The sequence below is a fragment of the Periophthalmus magnuspinnatus genome, chromosome 24, assembly GCF_009829125.3.
Source record: "Periophthalmus magnuspinnatus isolate fPerMag1 chromosome 24, fPerMag1.2.pri, whole genome shotgun sequence".
Lineage (NCBI taxonomy): Eukaryota > Metazoa > Chordata > Actinopteri > Gobiiformes > Gobiidae > Periophthalmus > Periophthalmus magnuspinnatus.
The window spans coordinates 974,249-993,907 of record NC_047149.1 but is presented as its reverse complement, the minus strand read 5'-3'; the positions used below and the strand labels follow the sequence as shown (position 1 = coordinate 993,907).

Below are 19,659 nucleotides of genomic sequence, written 5' to 3'. Positions count from 1 at the left end.
GATAAAAAGTTGCATTGTTGGTCCAATTACTTTGCAAAACTAATCTGATTATAAATGATTATCATTCAAAAATAATCTAATTACTAATTTGATAATTTTATTTCAAAAGTAATTTGATTGCAGCTTACTATAAATTACTATGAAAAAAAGAAAACACACAGCTCAGAAACAGACTTATGAAAAGCATGAATTGTTCTACTGGCGCTTTCTGTTAGACCCTCATGTCTCACTGAGGCAACGCCACAGTTCTCCATAAAACAGTATTTGGGTTTTGGTTAACAGCTGATTCACAGCGACACCAGAAGGCCACATTATGTGCCTATCTTTTTTACTGTTTTATGACATAGGTTCTGAGGATTACACAAATTTTTGGCAGGGAAAGTAATAAAAATTTACTAGTGCTAGTAACTGTAATCTGATTAGTCAATTTTCAATTGCAACTAGTTACAATACTGCATTACTAAAAAGATAGCTGATTACAGAAATCCCATACTTTGTAACTAGTTACTGCCCAACACTGGTGAGAGTTACCATTTTCTTCCATTAGGAATCACCATTCACATAAGGCTTTTTATAGGTTTTTACACCAGATGCCATTCCTGTGCCTTTGCCACCTCACTTCAGATCATACACAAAAAATAAAACTATAAAAATATCCAGAGTCCAGTCATTTAAGTTTTAATTAAAAAAAAGTAAAATCATATACAAATGGGAGTAGCCAGGTGCCAGAGCTGCAGTCTAGAAGCGTGGGAAAGGCCCTCCTCTCTGTGCCTGTGCCTGGGGGCCCTGCTGGAGCTGGAGCCGGAGCTGTTGGGAGTAGGGGTCTTCCAGAGACTTCACACAGAGGCTGGTCCTGGGGCCAGTCTTCCACTCGGTGCCGCTCTGGTCCACCACAGATGCCTCCACTGTGACAGCGTGCGTGCCCAGGACCGAGAAGTTTAACAGGAACTGAGTGCTGAAGTAATCGTTGTGAGGTTCCACACGCTGCTCCATCTCATTGGTCTTAGCATCCATAGCCACCTACACAGTGAGGAGCATTCAGTTAGACCTATGCTAAGAGCTTAAACTAAATGTACAAAATGCTTTCATTTGAGATCATTGTTGTTTCTTAGATTTTGATGGTTGTCTGCAACCTTCAAAACAAATGCCATCAAAACATCCTCTATTTTATACAGACAGGGGCCGCTCAAATGAATGTTGTAAAAAAGCTGATTCATGTTATAATGTAATAGGTTCTAGGGTCTAGTCACTGATTGAAATGATCAGATTCAACGTTTGTAAATTGACATTTTAGATATTTAGTAAAAGAAAAATGTAATTCTGTCAACTGGACAAGTTGTAGGAGTGAAGACAAAAGGGAGGAGCGAACTACACTGAAACTAACACACCTGTTGTGTATAGTTTCTGTTTAGGCTAGGTCTAATGAGCTACATTAAGTGTAATTAGCCATTCCTTTAGATCACATGTGTCAAACTTAAGGCCCGGGGGCCAAATGTGGCCCTCCACATCATTTTATGTGGCCCTCGACATGGTAAATTAAAAGGTATGATGGTCTTAACATGTCATTTTATGAAGAGATATGTACTTACACAGCCATATTTTTACATCTATGCAAATTAATATGCAACATTTGAAACGTGAATAAGCAATAAATACAGAAACGGTTAACCCTATAGCGTTGGATGCTATTGTCGCCGATAGAGAGCGGTTGCGTAGCGTATATCTATATATCTATATCTATATCTATATCGAGAGAGAGAGAGAGAGAGAGAATAAGTAATAAATATAGAAACAGTTAACCCTATAGCATTGGATGCTATTGTCGCCGATAGAGCACGGTTGCATTGGGTATAGATAGATATATATATAGAGAGAGATAGATAGATATGATATATAGATAGATATAGATATATAGATATATATAGAGATAGATAGATATAGATAGATATGATATATAGATAGATATATAGATATATATAGAGATAGATATAGATAGATAGATAGATAGATAGATAGATAGATAGATAGATAGATAGATAGTAGTGTAACTCCGCAACCAGTCATGCTCTCATGTAAATTCAAATGGCGTCTCAAAGTGAAAGCATGGGGCTATTTAAACATTTTACCATCATTACGGTAATCTGCCTCTGTTGTCCCTCGAAGGTGACGAATGAGAGCGCGGGTGCTGCTGTCATTTATTTGATGCGTAAAAGAAAAAATATGGATGGATATGTAAAATAGAGGTAGTTGTGTGAAAAAATGCAGAAAATTCTGATACTTCCTTTAACATGATTTTTATGGCTAACAAAAGAATAAAAGTCTAGGTGAGCTATACTGGTCCATAGTGTGCTCAGTCCTTAAAGGGTTAATTAACAAGTTAAAAAAGTAGTTGGATTATATTTTACATCTGGCCCTTTGAGGACAGCCATTTTGCTGATGTGGCCATCGGTGAAAATGTGTTTGACGCCCTTGCTTTAGACAAATAAAAGGCATTGTCCAGCAGTAATCTGACCAGAACTGAAGTGGCTTGGATGAGCAGTGAAACATTTTCACTCCTACAATGTTTTCTTCATTGACAGAATAGAATTTTTCTTTTACTATGGATCAGAGCTGGATGATTGAGGGATTACACATATATTTTAGATATTTATTAAGAAATTACAATATCCTCAATAGGGAAATCTGGCTCATTTGAGCAATTTCAAATGATACATTATAGGCAAATCAGTCTTCAGCATCAGCCCAGTATTATGGGTAGGGCTGTTCTGGATTCTAAAGTATTGGTACCGGTGTTCATAAAGTTCATTTCCCTCTATTGTTTCATAACAGAAACGCTTGGGCATTATTCTTTCATGATTAGGTTGAAGTTATGTTTAGGGAAAAACAATCTGATTAAGGTAAGGGGAAGGTTTGGTTACCTAACAATGTTGTTTCCTCATTAAAAATACCAAAACCTGGAGTTGTGTTTTGTTTCATTCGCACACGTTTAACACACAAACCCTGCATATTTAGGCTGAGTTCTTCTCCCAATCAGAAAACACTCTGCTCCGCCTTGTGATGTCTTGGGGAAATACAGGAATTGCGTCACTAGGATCATTTGGATGATTTCACCCCTGAAATTGCTAATCTCTTCTGAATAAAAGGTAAAAAGTAGCTGTTAACTTGAAAACTACCACGTCATGACATTTTTTTATGAGGTAACAACATTGTAGCATGGAATAAAGCTTGTAAGAGTCAATTTTGCATAATATAGAACCTTTAAAAATGGGCAGTTTTCCACTGGGAAGGTACAATACGGGTAGGCCCGGTCTGAGGTACATGCTTTAGCAATCTCTGCATTGGAGGGAGCTCCAGACCACATGTGAAACAGTAGATGCCCAGCCCTGGCCTCACCTTGTGGTCGGCTCCGCTCTTGCTCTGCAGTGTGGTGGTCACACTAAGGCACACAGACTGGATCTTCCTGAACAGTCCCGGGCTGGAGCCGTGCTGCACCACCCCCTCCACCTTCAAAGTCAGCTGCTGACTGCTCTGCACTGGGATGGGCTCAGCCGGGGAGCGTGGGGAGGGCGACAGGGCCAGCTGACCAGCACAACACAAACATAAAGACATATGTTAGGATTTCATTAGAGGTGGGGGATACATGAACAAATGGATGGCATCTTAATAGATCCAGAAGATAAACACTGCTAAGACTATGAAAAAGCTGCCAAAATGCAGACTAAAATAAAACAACAAAGTGATTTCTACATTTTGTGACAAATTATTAAATACAATCTATTCACTTTTTGTGCAGCACCGGCTGAACCCTAAAATTTTTTACATGTTTGTTTTAGCACATTTCTGACAGATCATATCATGTTGCCATTGAGTTAATCCCAGAACCTTGCTGTCCGGCGAGAATGCTAGCCACAATACAAAAAAAAACAACTAAGAATTGCACAGCCAGTTTATGGTGCTTGTAATAACATATGACATGAACCTCAATAGTTCTTCTGGCAGGGCATTTCAATTCAAATTCCATAATAAGCCTGCATTATTACCATAGACTGTATAAAGAAGTGGACTAAATGAGTGTGTGACGTCACCCACAGTGTTCAGCTCCAGTCAAATTAAGCTTGTTGAGGCTAGTAGTTATAGCAGCCAATTTGGAGCAGAGTTCCATATTTGGAATTCTAACCAGGATTATCATAGCTACTAAAGAGCCAATCTGGAGTGAGGATGTTCAAGGTAACACCCCTCCCGCACTGCTGGTTTAGCACGGAGCGGGCACTTAGCAACGCTGTCAATGAAACAGTTAATGCCAGAGAAAGAAGGCACCTGATGTGTCTGATATTAATGTCCATATTTTGATTTCCAGACACAATAGCAAAATACAAATACTAGGATCATGTAGAGTGGGTTAATAAGAACATTTTAAGACCAAAATGACGAGTCTGACAGCAGCAGGTACAGAGAGAGGGGCCATAGTTTTTCAATATAAAGTGAAGTGGAGCCAGAAGTGTGCCCATGCTCACTTCCTCTTTGGAATGTGGCAGTTGGCAGGTTAGCCATCTCCATTTAAATATAATTTATGATTATTACACAGTTACCATGGGCAGAGGAGATGTTATCTGCTGACTGTGTGAAATACCTTGATACTGGTGGATTGTAGCTTCTGGAAGAAGTACCTCTCTATGGACAGTGGGACTTTGAGCAGGGCTATGACGGCGTTGCAGAGACAGCCTGTGTGCTGGGACACAGAGGAACAGTGAGTAAACAGCACTATTACAACTATTACTTCAGTATGTAGGCTGATCCGGGCCGTACCAGGTAAGACACAGGAGGGTGCTTCTTACTCAGCCCCTCCACCTCCTCCAGCACTTTGGTGAACACAGATAGCATCCTGCGCTCAAATTCACTCTCTGTCTGCAGCCCGCCCGGACTATCACATTCCTGGAAGCTACTGTGGACACGACAAGACAATGGGATATGCACTTTAAAAGGCATTATATACTTGTTACATCACTCATTTCACTAAAACATAACTGTTACATAGCGACCATACTGTAAACAAATGCTAAATCCTAACTCATTTACCAAACAGTTATTATCTAATAAAAATATATGACACCTTTATTTTGTTAAACGTATGAATCTTACTTGCAAATAGTGAATTGTATTAGTACATCATGATGTCCTAATAAAATTCACTGTTTCCACCTGCAGGATGTTCTTGGGCTGCTCCCACTCTTCCAATGCACCCGTTTTCAAGAAATTAATTTGCAAAGTTCTCATTCATACTGTCAAATTTAAAACTGCCAGAAAAATTACTTATTTGCGTGTGGATGGAATTTTGGATGGAATTTTGTGTATTGATAACATCATAGAGGGATTAATATTAACTCCTACTTCCGGTAATTTTCAGCTTTACCCTTCTTCACAAACGATTTAATGACATTTAACTGATTTAAAACTATGACAAACCAAGTCATACTTAGAAATGTATTGAAATCTCCCTTTACCTTGCAGCCTGGGGGTCAAGTATCAGAGCTTCAATAACATAAGAGACCATCAAGCAGCTCTGTTGTTGTCTGAACTCAAAGTTAAGAATATTTATCTTAAAAGTAGAAACAGCTGCTACATAGGTGCTCCTGCAACATTCACTTCTGTGAATAAAAAAAAAGTATTAACTTATTACTGCCATATTTCTAAAGGCTGAGATATCATCATCGACCTCCGACCTAGGGTGTCCTGGTGCCACGTGCACTGACTCACTCACTGTTGTAGCCTGTAGGCCGCCACGACAGTGAGAGACCTGTCCCTGACCCAAAGGCTGTGCGTGGAGGTGAAGCCGACTATATCTAGTCAGTAACGCTCAACCTCCTGCACAAGCTAGTCTACATGTCCAGAGATCCAGTCGCCGAGGCCCCCGCCTTCGACTGCCGCCCAGATCTCTTTGCACCAGCCTTCCACAGATGCTCCTGCAGGTGGTGGGTCCATGGGAGGACAGCCCCACGTTGCTCTTTTAGGCTGAGGCTGAGCCCGGCCGGGCCCCGTGGGGAAAGGCCTCGCTCCAGGGTGGGGCCTCGGTAACGCCAGTCTGGGTGATATAACTGGCCTTGGTCTTGTAGAATATTGTTAACAATGTACAATATTGTTAAAAATCTAAATAGCACAATGGGTAGTCCATTTGTATCTGTCTACAGTGAGTGAGTCATACATATTATTTATTTGACTCTGTACTTTTCAAATCAGATTTTAGCACAGAAATATAACAAAAAGGTCCCCACTAGTACAAAAAAGTGCCCACGATAAATATTGTCTCCCAAAATGTATTGTTCCATATATCATATACTGATGGATCTAGTCACTTTGGTGTGATGCCTCCATCTGCAGCACATGAGCACAAGGATACAGCTCCACATTCCGTAGAGTGGCACAGTCAGCGTCGAATGAAGACTGGTGGAGATCAGCGTATCGAGCAGCCAGACTCCGGAACTCATCCATGCACACCTTCATCTGCAGAGACATGTGACACAGACACAATATTCATAGAATTTTCAACCAGGCATTTTGTAGAGTATATGTTGCCACCTCCAAGTAGTGGCCAGGGGTAATTCTGCATAGGGAATCATGCCACAGCCCTCTGGTGGTCACCCAGGATTCATAGAAACTGGGTTAAGATATTGTGCTATTTAATAAATACAAAATCTGCTTTACTCCAGCTTCCAATGGATAAAATACACAAATAAGATCACATAGTTACTCCATATGGTTGTAATGAGATTAAAAGACCTGTATGGAGCCAGGGCTGTGAGTTAGACTGTTGCCCCTGTGACTCGGTCCCGGATAAGAGAAAGAAAATGGATGGATGGATTTCAGCATTGGAACAGGCAACCCAAATGATAGACTCATTCGTGTGAGGTTCTGCTTTCTGACTGGATAATCGTCTTGAAAACGGTAGGTCAACTTTGTCAATTTTAAATTCAAAATCTTACATACAGTTCCTTTACGACACAGCCTTTTTGACTGATTCAATTGATTCCGTGAGTTCTATCTATGTACCATAACACAAATACCACTCATCTATATGCCCTTTTGCATTATACATTATGCAAAAGATTCCCCATTAGTTTAGCCTTCGGGATGGGATTGACCTGCATAGAGATGCGTCCGCACCGCTGAAGCTCGTTCCCGGAGGTCAGGGCTACCGTGGTGGCGATGGCAGGAGGAGGGCTGGTCTTCAGACTGTTACAGGTGCAAAGGAGCTGGGACAGGGCCTGTACTGTGTCCATGCGCAGCTTCATCAGGTCACACTGGAAGCTCAGGGGGGACAGAGGTGTGCTGGCCGCCTACACACACAGATACACATATTCGACATTACACCGGGGAATACACTGCTCATCTGATAACAAATTAGAATTTTGTTTCAGTCAAGATTCAATCAAATAATTCTTTTTAGTTTTAATTGATGAAGTCAATGTGATGAAGTCATATCATTTAACAGATACTCTATAAGAAGTATTAAAATCCACACTATTCTTTGTCTAATCCTTTAGGAGGTAAATGGTGACTTTTTCTATTAAAAGATGGGACTTTCTGCTCCTTTGTGGGATCCAAATCTTTTGGATCCGTTCTCTTTAAAGCCGTTCAAAAGACTTTACTATTTATTTATATGGCAGAATCATATTCTTGGTTCAGCGTTAACCAGTTAAAGAATGCATACAAATTGTAAAGAAAAAGATGGTTCTTTTAAAACATTTGATCTAGTTCCAACCGTTCATGTAAACAAAAATATTCATCAGTAGGAGCTAGACTTGCACCGGTAGGTCACTGGATCTGACCACTCTACCGGGGTTCGAACCGCCAACCTTCTGATCAGTGGACAAACACTCTACCAACTGAAGTACTGGTGCCTTGTCTTATCTCTCTGGCCAGTCAGACTGCCCCAAATGCAAATTCTCACATTTAGTCACAGTTTTAGTCATTATTATGCCATATTGTCATATTTCATATTAATTTCATCCAGGACTGAAATTAGTCAAGTGATTCTAGTGAAGCTATACAGAGTTTAAAAACATGGTGGAGCACTTCTTGTATCCCCACTCAATGACATCGTTTTTGGTTTGATAGAACCAAGTCTAAATATCCATGATTTGTGCTAAACAGGTTTGAATGAAACAACGCAACTCCAGGTATGTTTTTGATCATGATACATTATAACATATATTAAAAAAAACTGTAATATAGGCCTTTAAAGCCTCCAGTTGTCCCGACTGGGGCTTCTCACCGTGAGTGACGCAATGCCCTTCTGGTAGGACCTCAGAGCTTCGGCGATGGCGCTCAGAGCTCCGCTGTAGTCTCCGTCCTGGATGTGGCTGAGGCACTGCTCGGCCTGGGAGAACTCCTTCAGACTGTTGAGCCAGAAGTAGAAGTGCTCAGAGGCCACACGTGTGCGCAGACTCTGGTACAGCTCACTGGACAGCTCGTGGCAGCCCTGAGGAGGAGGGACATTTCAACAGGGGAGTGAACAGGGAGTCAACTGGGGAGTCAACTGGGGAGTCAACTGGGGAGTCAACTGGGGAATGAAAAGGGGAGTCAATTGGGGAGTCAATTGGGGAGTCAATTGGGGAGTCAATTGGGGAGTCAACTGGGCAGGAGGTGTGCCATCAGGTCAAAGTCAAAATACAACCCACTGACTGTTACGCCTAATGCCCATAGTAGTACAGTAGTCTCTGGTTTAATGGCGGGGGTTACGTTCTAAAAATATCCCGCAATAGGAGAAATCTGCAAAGTAGTCAGCTTTATTTTTTATAATTATTATATATGTTTTAAGCCTGTAAAACCCCTCACACTTTATACACTTTTATCAGACAGGCGTTCACATTTTCTCACATTTCGTTCTTTTTTAATTAATTGATAGTGACTTATGCGCATTTCACAGTTCCTCTGACCGTGCCTCTTCGTCCTAGTGCTGCTCCGCTGTAGTGTCGACCCAACATTTATGTAAATTTGGCTGAATGCATTTTGTACTGTACAGGAGACACGGCACGGAGGAGATTGATTGACAATGACCAATCAGGACGCGGAACACAATGTGTGTCCATACACTGTAAAAAAAGCATGCAAAATTGCACACAAAAAAATCAGCAAAACAGTGAAAGGTGAACGGGAATATAGTAAGGGCCAACTGTATTCCAAAATGTCTAAAAGATCTTGATAAAAGGTGAATTTAATATCGGTATCACAGACTACTAGACTGATGTATCACCATTAATATTACGTTAAATTGCAGACTTTTACTGTTTTCCAATTACAGATTATTTGAGGCTATATAGAGAGTTGCGCAATTTTTAATTGCCCTTTTAGACCAAGTCCGCAAGAGTGATCATTCACTGACAGTCATTCAGGATTATATCCATTAGATCAGTTATATCCGTAAACTTAGTTTTCAGTACTGAATTTTTGCTCTAGTGACTGTGTTTGTACAGATGGGGAACCTCTTGTAACTAATGAATGCCTAACAAAATTAGTTAACATCTCACAAAATCATTGTGACCGTATGAAACCTTAAATCAGCTAAATGGTCTTGAATGTAATATTATGGCAATATTTTCCACGGTAAGAAGCAGAGGTTACTTATTGCATGCACAGTTACCATGCGTGAGGCTTGGCGTGCAATGCGGTACACTGTCCATCCATTGGCCACACTCTCCAGCTGCTGCTTTATAACAGCTTTGACCTCCGCCGAGAGGGAAGACTGACTCGCCACGAACATCACTGTGGCCAAGGACACCTGCAGGCACAAGAAGGGTTAAACCAGCACCGAGGAGGTCAGGACAATAGTCTACAGTGTGGCAACATGATTTTGGTAAAAAAATAAAAGAAAATTGTGATGTTTGTGACATAGTTTTGGTGTTTATAATATTTTGAATAATTGTAAAACTGTGATGTTTATGGTCAGAATGAACCAAAACACAAAAAATTGATATCATGACAACCTTAATGAGGGGGTACTACACTTTGGGGTAATAACTGCTAACACATAACATATTTAGATCATCCATTATTCTTTTGAAAATGCTAGCACTCCCCTTCTGAGGTGCGCACTAATGAAACTACTGCACATTGCATCAGGTTTGTGAAGTTGTAGACTGTATTGTTTTGTATCATACTTGTATATGCTTATGGAGAACTGGACTAAACATTGGACAGAGTCTTGCTACTAACCATAAAAACGGTTGAAATAGGGGAGCGGTGGGAGCTACATTACTGTATGGATGACATCTCAAACCTCTTCAAGCTTGTTTGTTTGTTTTTGATGAGGGAACAACATTATAACATGGTAGAAAGCTCCACAAAGTACATTTTACATACAGTGGTATCCCATCTTTAAACAACCCTAACCTCATTGCACACAAATCGATTGGATCTTTTGTTTACCATTGAGTAAGGCTTATTGACTAATCGTGAATAATCTCCAACTAAAATAATCATTATTGCAGCCAGGGGTGGAAAGTAACTAATTAAAAATGCTCACATTGCTGTAATTGAGCAGATTTTTAGGGTAATTGTACTTTTTGAGTAGATTTTTAAACCTGTAACTAGTACTTTGAGTAGTACTTTTCAAGTGCACTTTTTTACTTTTACTTAAGTACAATTTTGGAAGCAGTACTTGTAGTTGTAATTGAGTACATTTTGAGTCATGTAACTGTATCTTTACTTGAGTACTGATTTGTACTCTTTCCACCACTGGCTGCAGCCCTACTGTTGGTTCTCTAGTGCCTTAGTTATATTCTATTCACACTGACTGTAATAATCTATTTAACAGTGTGACAGAAAAAGGGTATAACAGATATCACAAGGGTAGTGATTGCTGAGAAGTTTTAAAGAGGTAGAATGGCAGTGAAATGTGTCATAGTGAGCTTCACCAGGAGCTCTTGCTGCTTGTCTGTGGAGGAGTGGCTAGCCACCCTGTACAGATCCAGCAAATCTCCCAGCATGGAGTCCCCCAACACAGGCAGGTGGGAAGCGATGGCGGCCAGGGCGTGGCACATGGACACACGTGACAAATCACATGACACATGCAGCTGCTCCAACAGGAACTCCACTGCTGATTGGCTCAAGTGGGGGCGATTCTTCAACAACTTGACCAATGAGGTAAGAGCTGTCTGGAAATCACAAAAAAATGATACATGTATAGATGGTTCTGTGAGGGAATAAAAGGAAAATTATGTACAAATATATTGTATAAGCTCTTAAAAAAAAAAAAAAAAAAAAGTTTTACTGTACAAGAATCAAGAAGTGCACTGTGTAAACGCTAGAATGGCTCAAAATAATGTATAAGGTGGGTAGACAATCAGTGTTGTTGTTAAAACATTTTAAATTAAAGTTGCAATATGTTACTCATCAGGTGTGGGGTCCACCATGTGTTTGTATATATCGAAATGTCATGCCTCTCCGCAGATCAGCAGACCTGCAAAATGTCCTCTCGGCATTACCAGCTTGTCTCCATGGGGAAAGATAAGTTGCTACGGCCGTGGTTGGCTGTTCTTTGTGGCTGATTGGCTGGCACACTGAGCAGTTGGTAAACTTTTCTGTTTAGGTAACATTTTTAACTTAATATTTGGAGATATTTATCACCTAAAAAGTGGAGCTTGTGCATTTCAAAGGACAAAAGTTAAGGACTACTGGCTTGTGTTATTTGAGCAGTTTGTTTTTCCTGTATCCATGGTGACCCTGCTATTCAGCTAGCTCTGAATTGCAACAGACTTTTACAACAATGTAACATGCATTTTACATCAAATATGGTAGAAAAGACGTTCTAGAGAGAATGTCCTGTCTCATCACTGACCGAAACAAGAGAGTGGAGTGAGGATTAGGAGAGGCTTTTTGGCCTCTAGAGGAAGCCTGGTGTCTCACCTGGCTTCTGCAATGTCATAAGATTTATTTCCATCCAGTGTTGCATTAATTTTTCACCAAGATCTTGCATTGATGATGGTCGAGTCTGACCGCTGCACAAAGCCTTCTCCAGCACATCCCAAAGATTCTCAATGGGTTTAAGGTCTGGACTCTGTGGTGGCCTGGTCATTCAGTATATTCAGGCAGTCAGCTGACCTCATTTTTTGAGCACATACTGTTGCTGAACCTAGACCTGAACAACTGGAGGAGGCTCGTACCTATTTGCTTAGTTAAATCCAGGGGGCGACTTCGTTTTTGGCCAGGCAGTGTATTTTACTGCTCAATGTGCTTAAACTGCCCCTTAGTGACAAAAAGTAATTTTGATTTGATTAATTGATTGAAAAAGTTTAATGCCACACTGTGAAACATTGAAGGAAAAGCAACATAATGTGCCAGATCCCAGTCTGTCCTGTCTTTCTTGTGCTGTTGTCCCCCTTCCTTCTGTGTCAGAGCCTGGAGTTGGGCGGAGATTATGGCTCCTCCCATGCACACCTGCAACTCATTCCATAATCAAGCTACACCTGGGGAGGACAAAGGGACCGTGGACCTGACTTTTCCACACAATATCCACTGAGACATATTGATGGCACCAAAAAAGTGACATAGTGCAGTTAATTAGTGGTACAATTGAATGTGAGGGTTAGGGCGTTACTTTCAGCGTTGCCTGAGCGCTGGGGCTGTGGTCCTGACTGCAGAGCATCACCAGAGACTGCAGAGCCAGAAGAGTGTCCTGCTCCAGCTGCACCATATCTGAAACAACAGCATGTCACACTCACTGCTCACTATCTGCTCATTTCTCTATGTACCTGCTCATACCTGAGTTTACAGCAGTAAAAAAAAGCGAATAAAAATGGCTATCACACCACCAAACACACTTTTGGCAAAAATAGATAAGTGACATCTGATGCTAGGATCAAGTGATTTGCTCTCCACAGCAAATAAACAGATCAAAACTCTGGCAGTTTTTAATTTCGCTTTAACTCTGCAGATGAAAACAATGAAATAACATAAATGAGTGGTGGGCTTTAATTTATGCACTCTTTGATTCAAAATGTTTTTCCTCCTGTGCATTTAAAGTACAGGTCAGACTACTAATTTCACAAAAGCATAGTTAACAATTATATTTAAGATTTTACAAATTTACTACCTTTTTTTTTTTTTATTTTGGTGAAGTTTATGATTTTACTTCCTGGTTGGACAAGGGTAGCAGATATGAGAGGTAATACCTTAACTGTTACCTGTAACCATAAAGTTAACAAGGGGCAAAACAGATTAGACTAATAAACAAAAAGGAGAATGTCTTTATTTTGTTAAATGACAGTTTAAACTGTCAGAATGCCTTCCTTGTGCATACATTGTACCTGCATTTTGAATGGAATTTTTATTGCTGATGACAGGTTGAGAGATTCTGTTTAAGAACTCGGCAAGAACTTTGAACTTCACTTCATGTGTTTTTGGTATTTTTCTTCTCACCTTTTTTTTTTTCTTCCACAAACTGGCACTACACTCTCACAACATATTTAGGTACTATCCCACCAAACTAAGTCAGAATTAGAAAAATATGAAAACCTATCATATGCACTTTAGTTGTTCAGTTGTTATTCACACTTGAGACACTGGACTAACCTTTGTCTGGCCCAGACAGCGTGATGTTGGTGAGGACGATGACCCCGTGACCTGACACCCACAGGTTGCTATGGTAACAGCTCTCCTGTGCTAACTTGACCAGGTCCGTGAGTCTAGGGGGCACCTGAGATGAACCTGAGATCAATATAAACGAATCAGGTACTTTCACATGTATAATGACTTACCCTAATACTCCACTTAGTTAGCTGTACTTGTGTATAATTAGAGAAAAGCATTGTTAGTAGGTACCTGGCGTTTTATTGAAGTAGTGCTTGATTGCGATGGTTCCAGATAAGGTGGAGATGACAGCCAACATGCCCAGCTTCAAACTGTTGTAAGGGCTGCTCAGTGCGCATTCACACAGGGTCTATGTACAATTACACATAGGGATTCAGACACATCTTCCTCCCTTAAAAGTGTTATCTGTCGCAGCCTGCACTGATGGGCCCCCTGGTGCTTGAACACAAATTTACCTTCTGAAATGTTTGTCAGTGTCAGTGTCTCACATAGCAAAGCCCTGCCCCTGGACCCGGAGCATGGAAACCAGGAAGACCTTTAAATGTTAAATGTCTTTGGGTCTGTTTTCTGACAGTGTATTCTTACAAAGGAGCTGCAGGGAGAGCTCCACCGCAAAAAGTTACTTAGTTATGCTTTAAACAGCTGATTATTCTATGCAAGCAGACCAGAGGAGAGACAACCCTGTGCTTGTTTGCATGTGCGTCTGTGTGTGTGTGCAGCACGGGGACTACCTGAGTGTCCTCTCTCCTCCACAGGTGAGGAGCCTTTTTAGCCAGCAGCTTGAGGTCATTGATAGCCAGTCTTTTGACAGCTTTTCTACAGTCATCCTTAAGATACTGAAGCAGCAGCTGCAGCTGAATAAACCAATACAAAGGCATGTTAGTCATCCATGTTCTGTCTCCAAGACCAGAGGCATTACAAGTATTGTGTTCTCCCATACAATAATGTGTAACAAATGTGTTCTGTGTTTGTAAAGTTTTATTTTTTCCAAATAATAATAATTTTATAATTAATCTAGTTAAGAAATTATTATCTTAACTTCATGGCACAATGGGAGAAAGGAGAGAGCTTTAACTGGCTGAATGTTTGAAGTAGAGACTTCCATAACTGCAAAGAACGTCCAACGACCTGTGCTCCTCTAATGTCTATATGTGAGTTTTGCACATTAGCAGGAGTGTCAAAATTTGGTGCCTTGTCTTAATTTGATTTTGGATTATCTTGATCTTCTAGGCCTGTCCAAAAGCTTGAAAAGGGATGCACATGCTTTGAGATATATATATATATATATATATATGCACATACACACAATGTTCAGAGGCAGTATGCGGCTAATTTGGGAACCACTGTAATAGTATTACCTGTTTTGGGATGTGAATGAGCGAGGAGGCTGCCAGCTGAGTGAAGGTGTGCAGAGTGACGATGACCATGGGGGTGGAGGGATAGGAGTCCACCAGGTGCTGGAGGAGCTCTCTGCTGCTGGAGGCCAGGCTGGCATCATGGTGCATGTGCTGCAGCATGGGAATTAGATTCAGCTTCAGCTCCACTGGAGTGTCCAGACCTGAAGGGGATAACACACAGCTAGTTGAAACCAGTGTGTCAGCAGATCATACATGTAGTCCAATAGTCCAGTCTAAAAGAAGCCCCAACCTGTGTACCCTCTGTGCTGGCCAGTCCATGTGCAACAATGGACTGGTATGTAACTTTCTGGGGGTGGAAAGTCAACTGTATTATTCCATGGAAATGAAAGTTGAAATAATACTTTGGAACATTCTAAATGAAGATAGATGAGTTCTGTATCATACTGTGGAAGATTATAGCCAAAAGAACCACATTTCCATGGAAACAAGCTGGAGCAGGTCCTCCTCCAAGCCAAATAAGAGTCAGGTTTGTGGAGGAGCAAGCTCACTCCGAGTGAGGATGTTTTTATGTTTTTCAGTGCAATAAAATATACTGCAAAAACATACTTTTATTTCAGTGTTTTTATGACAAAAAATTAATGTTTAGGCTCAAACGTGTTGTTTTTTGATTGTGTAACCATGTGAACCACTGTGCGCAAAATTCCATACTATATCCATTGCTGCATAGATACTATAGTAGTGCTGAACAGCAGTTTAACATTACCTTGGATCATTTCACTGACTTTGTTGCAAATCCCAGCAGCGAAGTCTCTGAAATGATAAAACATTTCAGTTGCACGCTCACTAGATACACTAGATACAGATCTCATGTCTCTTACTTTGACTGAGCAGAGAAGCTAGCAGCGGCGTATATGGCAGCTTCCACCTCCACATTGTCGTGAGAGTCCAGGCTCTGGCGGATGTTGTGGTGGGCGTTTTTTCTCTCTGGGATGATTGAGGCCAGGCTCCCCAGCATCCTGTCTCAAACAAGCACAAACCATGGTGTTATTGACACCAGGACCATACAACAGGGAAATCTTCATTTAGTTTTCATTCACATTGTCGATAGATAATTCCTCCAGCAGCTGACCAGCTTAGTCAAATCAAACTTTGATTCACTCAGTTAATATGTAATAAACAATGATGCTTAAAGGGCTTGAACAACATGTGTCTTACCCCAGTAGAGATATATTGTATAAGCTCTTGAGGCCAAAATAAGTCCCCTGTGTACTGTCTGTGATTATAGGACAATAGTATGCTTTCTAACTAGGCACAAAGTGTCTAGTTAGCATGCTAGTTGTTTGTCTGTGTCTGGTTAGCTGCTAGTTGCTTTACCATCATGGCAAAACTCCGCTCTGGTCTCTGAAAGCTGTGAAAACTGCTTATGAAATCATCTTGGTGAAGAATAAGGATGGTCTGAATGTATAAAGCACGTGAGAAATAACTTTGGACCATTGCAAACTGTTTAAAATGAACTAGTTCAAGTACAGCACCTTTAACATTTAGATTTACTTTTTGTTTGAATTGAAAGTATTGAAAGTATTATTTTTGCTTCTAAAATGCTCACAATTCTCATGCATAATAGTTCTTTTGATGTGAGAACATTCCATACCACTGTACACCATGTCCATGGTTACCTGAGAGTGATGGCTCGTGCCACAGGGTCGTTGCTGTGGATGACGGAAAATACGCGCTTCACAAACTCGTCCACATTAAGGATCTTCTCTAGATGCTTCTCACTTTGTTGGGTCACTTTCAGCACACAGAGGCGGAGGAAGTTATTCCTGTCAACAGAAGAATTATAGATGTCTTTTAATTTTTTGTTTTTTGTAACTGTGGTTTTTTCTACATGCACCAAAATCTGATTACAGTACATGTATTTTACTGGCCTCATAACTCCAGAAATGCGCACTCCAAATCTTACAATAATAAGGTTGCAATGGTTGTCGCCCTTTAAAAATATTAATATATATATATATATATATATATATATATATATATATATATATATATATATATATATATATATATATATATATATATATTTATATATATATATTTATATTTATATATATATATATATATATTTTTATTTTTATTTTTTTTTTTTTCTGTTACTAGGGAAAAATATATCACCTGAAAAGGTACATATGGTACATATATGAATGGGTAAAATATTACCCATTTATATATGTACTAAAATTAGTCATACAAACACGTGACTCTATCTAAACTCTATCTAGAGGCTATTAATACTAACCACACACAGTAAATACTAACCACACAAGTAACTGTTACTTAGAAACGGGGCTGGGCAATTTATAAAATTTGAATGAAGGTTCAGTCATCTCTAATTGCCAGTGATCAGCTTTTTAATTGACAGGTCTACAGCCAATCCTCTGTCAGTAAAAGCCTGTGGTTTGAAGCCGACACAAGACATTCAGTCCAATCCTTCAGCCCTACTTGGAAAAAGTATTTCATCATTAACATACTATTCACAAATATTTAACCCACAAGAGCTGCCAAATAGCTTCACTCTGATACAGCTGTGACAAGATGGTGGTAAATAGGTGTAGTCCATAGAGAGTATATAGACAGTGTATGGTGTAGGCCTACCCGAGCCTGAAGATGTCTGCCAGTTTAAGGAAGGCGGAGTTGATGAGAATGGGAAAAGGATACTTCTGAAAGAGCTTGGGGAATAGCACCACTGCTTCACACTGCTCACCCAGTTTACCGGAGCGCAGGCCTACAACACAAACAGGAAATAAGTCACACCTATTTCAAGTTAAACTTCTTAAGGCAGGTTTTCATGTTTTTCTAATTCTGACTTGGTTTGGTAGGATAGTACCTGTAAATACTTATCATAGTTTTACTTAAGTTAAGGCAGTTTGTGGAAAAAAGGTGAGAAGAAAAGTACAAAAATACAAGAAGTAGTGCTGTGCTCTAAAAAGGAATTCCTCAACTTATGTCATCAAGACAGAAAGTTCCATCCAAAATGCAGAGACAATTTATGTTTAAGTCATTTTTCTGACAAATTACTTTATATCAATGATTTAACAAAATAAATGTGTTGTCATTTATTGTTAATGTGACATTTATTAGGTAACCATTATGGAATTACCTCTATGTATGTCTTATCGGCTGCCAGTGTCCAGCTTTATATTTAAATACAAACACTGTCTCCATCCACTCCTCCATTTGGTCAGCCTCTTTTTGCTTTGAAGTGGATTTAACCAATCATGGTGATGAGTGCACTCTCAGGCTTAATGGCTTAATAAATATACTATAACCCTTTTTTTGGAAGATTGCATTAAGCACTGGTGGAAAGTAACTAGTTACAAATACTCAAGTTACTGTAAATGAGATAATCTTTTTCCTTAATTGTGCTTTTTAAGTAGATTTTTAGACCTGTACCAGCACATAATTGTAGTTAGTTACATTTAAAAGTTACAGAGCAGAATCCAAATCATCCCAAACCACATCTGTCACACCACCTCTGAACACACAAAACAGCACTGTGTATCTCCTGCTGTGATTGGACAGAGCTGAAAGAATATGTGGATTGTGGTTTAAACAAGTTAATTATGCCGATAGGGAAATTTGCATTGCCCCCATCCTTCAGTGCCACTGGGGCATCTCCTCATCTCCAGATGTTGAGCTAGTCTTGAACTTTACCTTAGCTGGAAGATTTGACATAGTGTGCATGTTTTGGGTTCAGCATTAAACAGTTAAATTAATCAAGTTTTGTGCAAAAGAGTACATAAACTAATAACTCTAGTATTTTTAGTATATACTATTTTTCAAGCATCATTTTTATTTTAACTTCAGTACTACTTTGTCAGCAGTACACATTTATCCATGTAACTGTAGTCCTACTGGAGAACAAAGTGTTTATAGTACTCTTTCCACCACTAGCATTAAGCATGTTAATTGTAATGATAGGCCTACGTTGAATACCATAAAACTTTTTGGCATTTATACTCATGCTTTTGTTGTTCTATGCTGTTACAAGGAGGACTGCAGGCGGAAACTAGCTTCGGCTATAATCTGGTGCAAAGCATCTATTAATGTTTTTTTTGCACACTGTCCATTCAAATAAACTAATAAACTAAACAACACTGTAATTTCCCCATAGCATGGTAGAAATAATATGTGCTCTCCAACCTTATTTTTCTGATTTAAGTGCATCTGAAATAAGTTGCATGCTGTACAAATTTAATTATGAATTCCCGTTCAGTGGGAAGAGAAAAGCTAAATGAATGGAGGCTCATGAATTAGCCTCTATGCTACAGCCACCTTTATCCAGCTCCAAGAGGGCGGAGTTCGCGTCCAGCTCCTGCTCGCCGTAACACGCCTCGGACAGAAAGGACCGGGCAGTGGAGAGAGCCATAGTGGAGAGATGCTACTGAAAGGACTGAAGAGTTTGATTAGCTTCTGTTCGTCTCCATCACACAGAAATACAGTAGGAGAGAATGGACCGTGCACTCTACGAACCGGAAGTAAACATTCAACATTTCCTCTTTCTTCTTCTTCTTCTTCTTCTAGTAGTGTTTTATGGCGGTTGGCACGCAACTGAAAATGGTGCATTCCCGCCACCATTCGGTATGGAGTGTGAGCCGGGACGACCCCAATAGTTTTTCTATACCCTCTTTATCAGTTTGGTGGAGATAAGATACTT

General features: G+C 40.0%; 1 protein-coding gene across 2 annotated transcripts; it reads right to left on the bottom strand.

The window, feature by feature from the left end:
• Nucleotides 1–201: 201 nt before the first annotated feature.
• On the bottom strand, nt 202–19,485 carry ints7 (integrator complex subunit 7). Of its 2 annotated transcripts, none has more exons than XM_033990543.2 (20): nt 19,278–19,485; nt 17,598–17,727; nt 16,619–16,765; nt 15,821–15,958; nt 15,706–15,752; nt 14,943–15,142; nt 14,316–14,438; nt 13,816–13,933; nt 13,567–13,701; nt 12,593–12,690; nt 10,911–11,150; nt 9,638–9,775; nt 8,270–8,476; nt 7,137–7,331; nt 6,395–6,498; nt 5,502–5,570; nt 4,807–4,942; nt 4,631–4,729; nt 3,394–3,579; nt 202–1,020 (listed from the first exon to the last, which is right to left on the bottom strand). In XM_033990543.2, the coding sequence occupies exons 1-20, from the start codon at nt 19,369–19,371 to the stop codon at nt 739–741; spliced, it is 2,886 nt and encodes a 961-aa protein (XP_033846434.1). In that variant the 5' UTR covers nt 19,372–19,485; the 3' UTR covers nt 202–738. The 2 variants fall into 2 exon arrangements, with proteins under 2 accessions (XP_033846434.1, XP_055088059.1); XM_055232084.1 differs by having other exon boundaries at nt 693–1,020; nt 4,807–4,939; nt 19,278–19,451.
• Between the last annotated feature and the right edge of the window lie 174 nt (nt 19,486–19,659).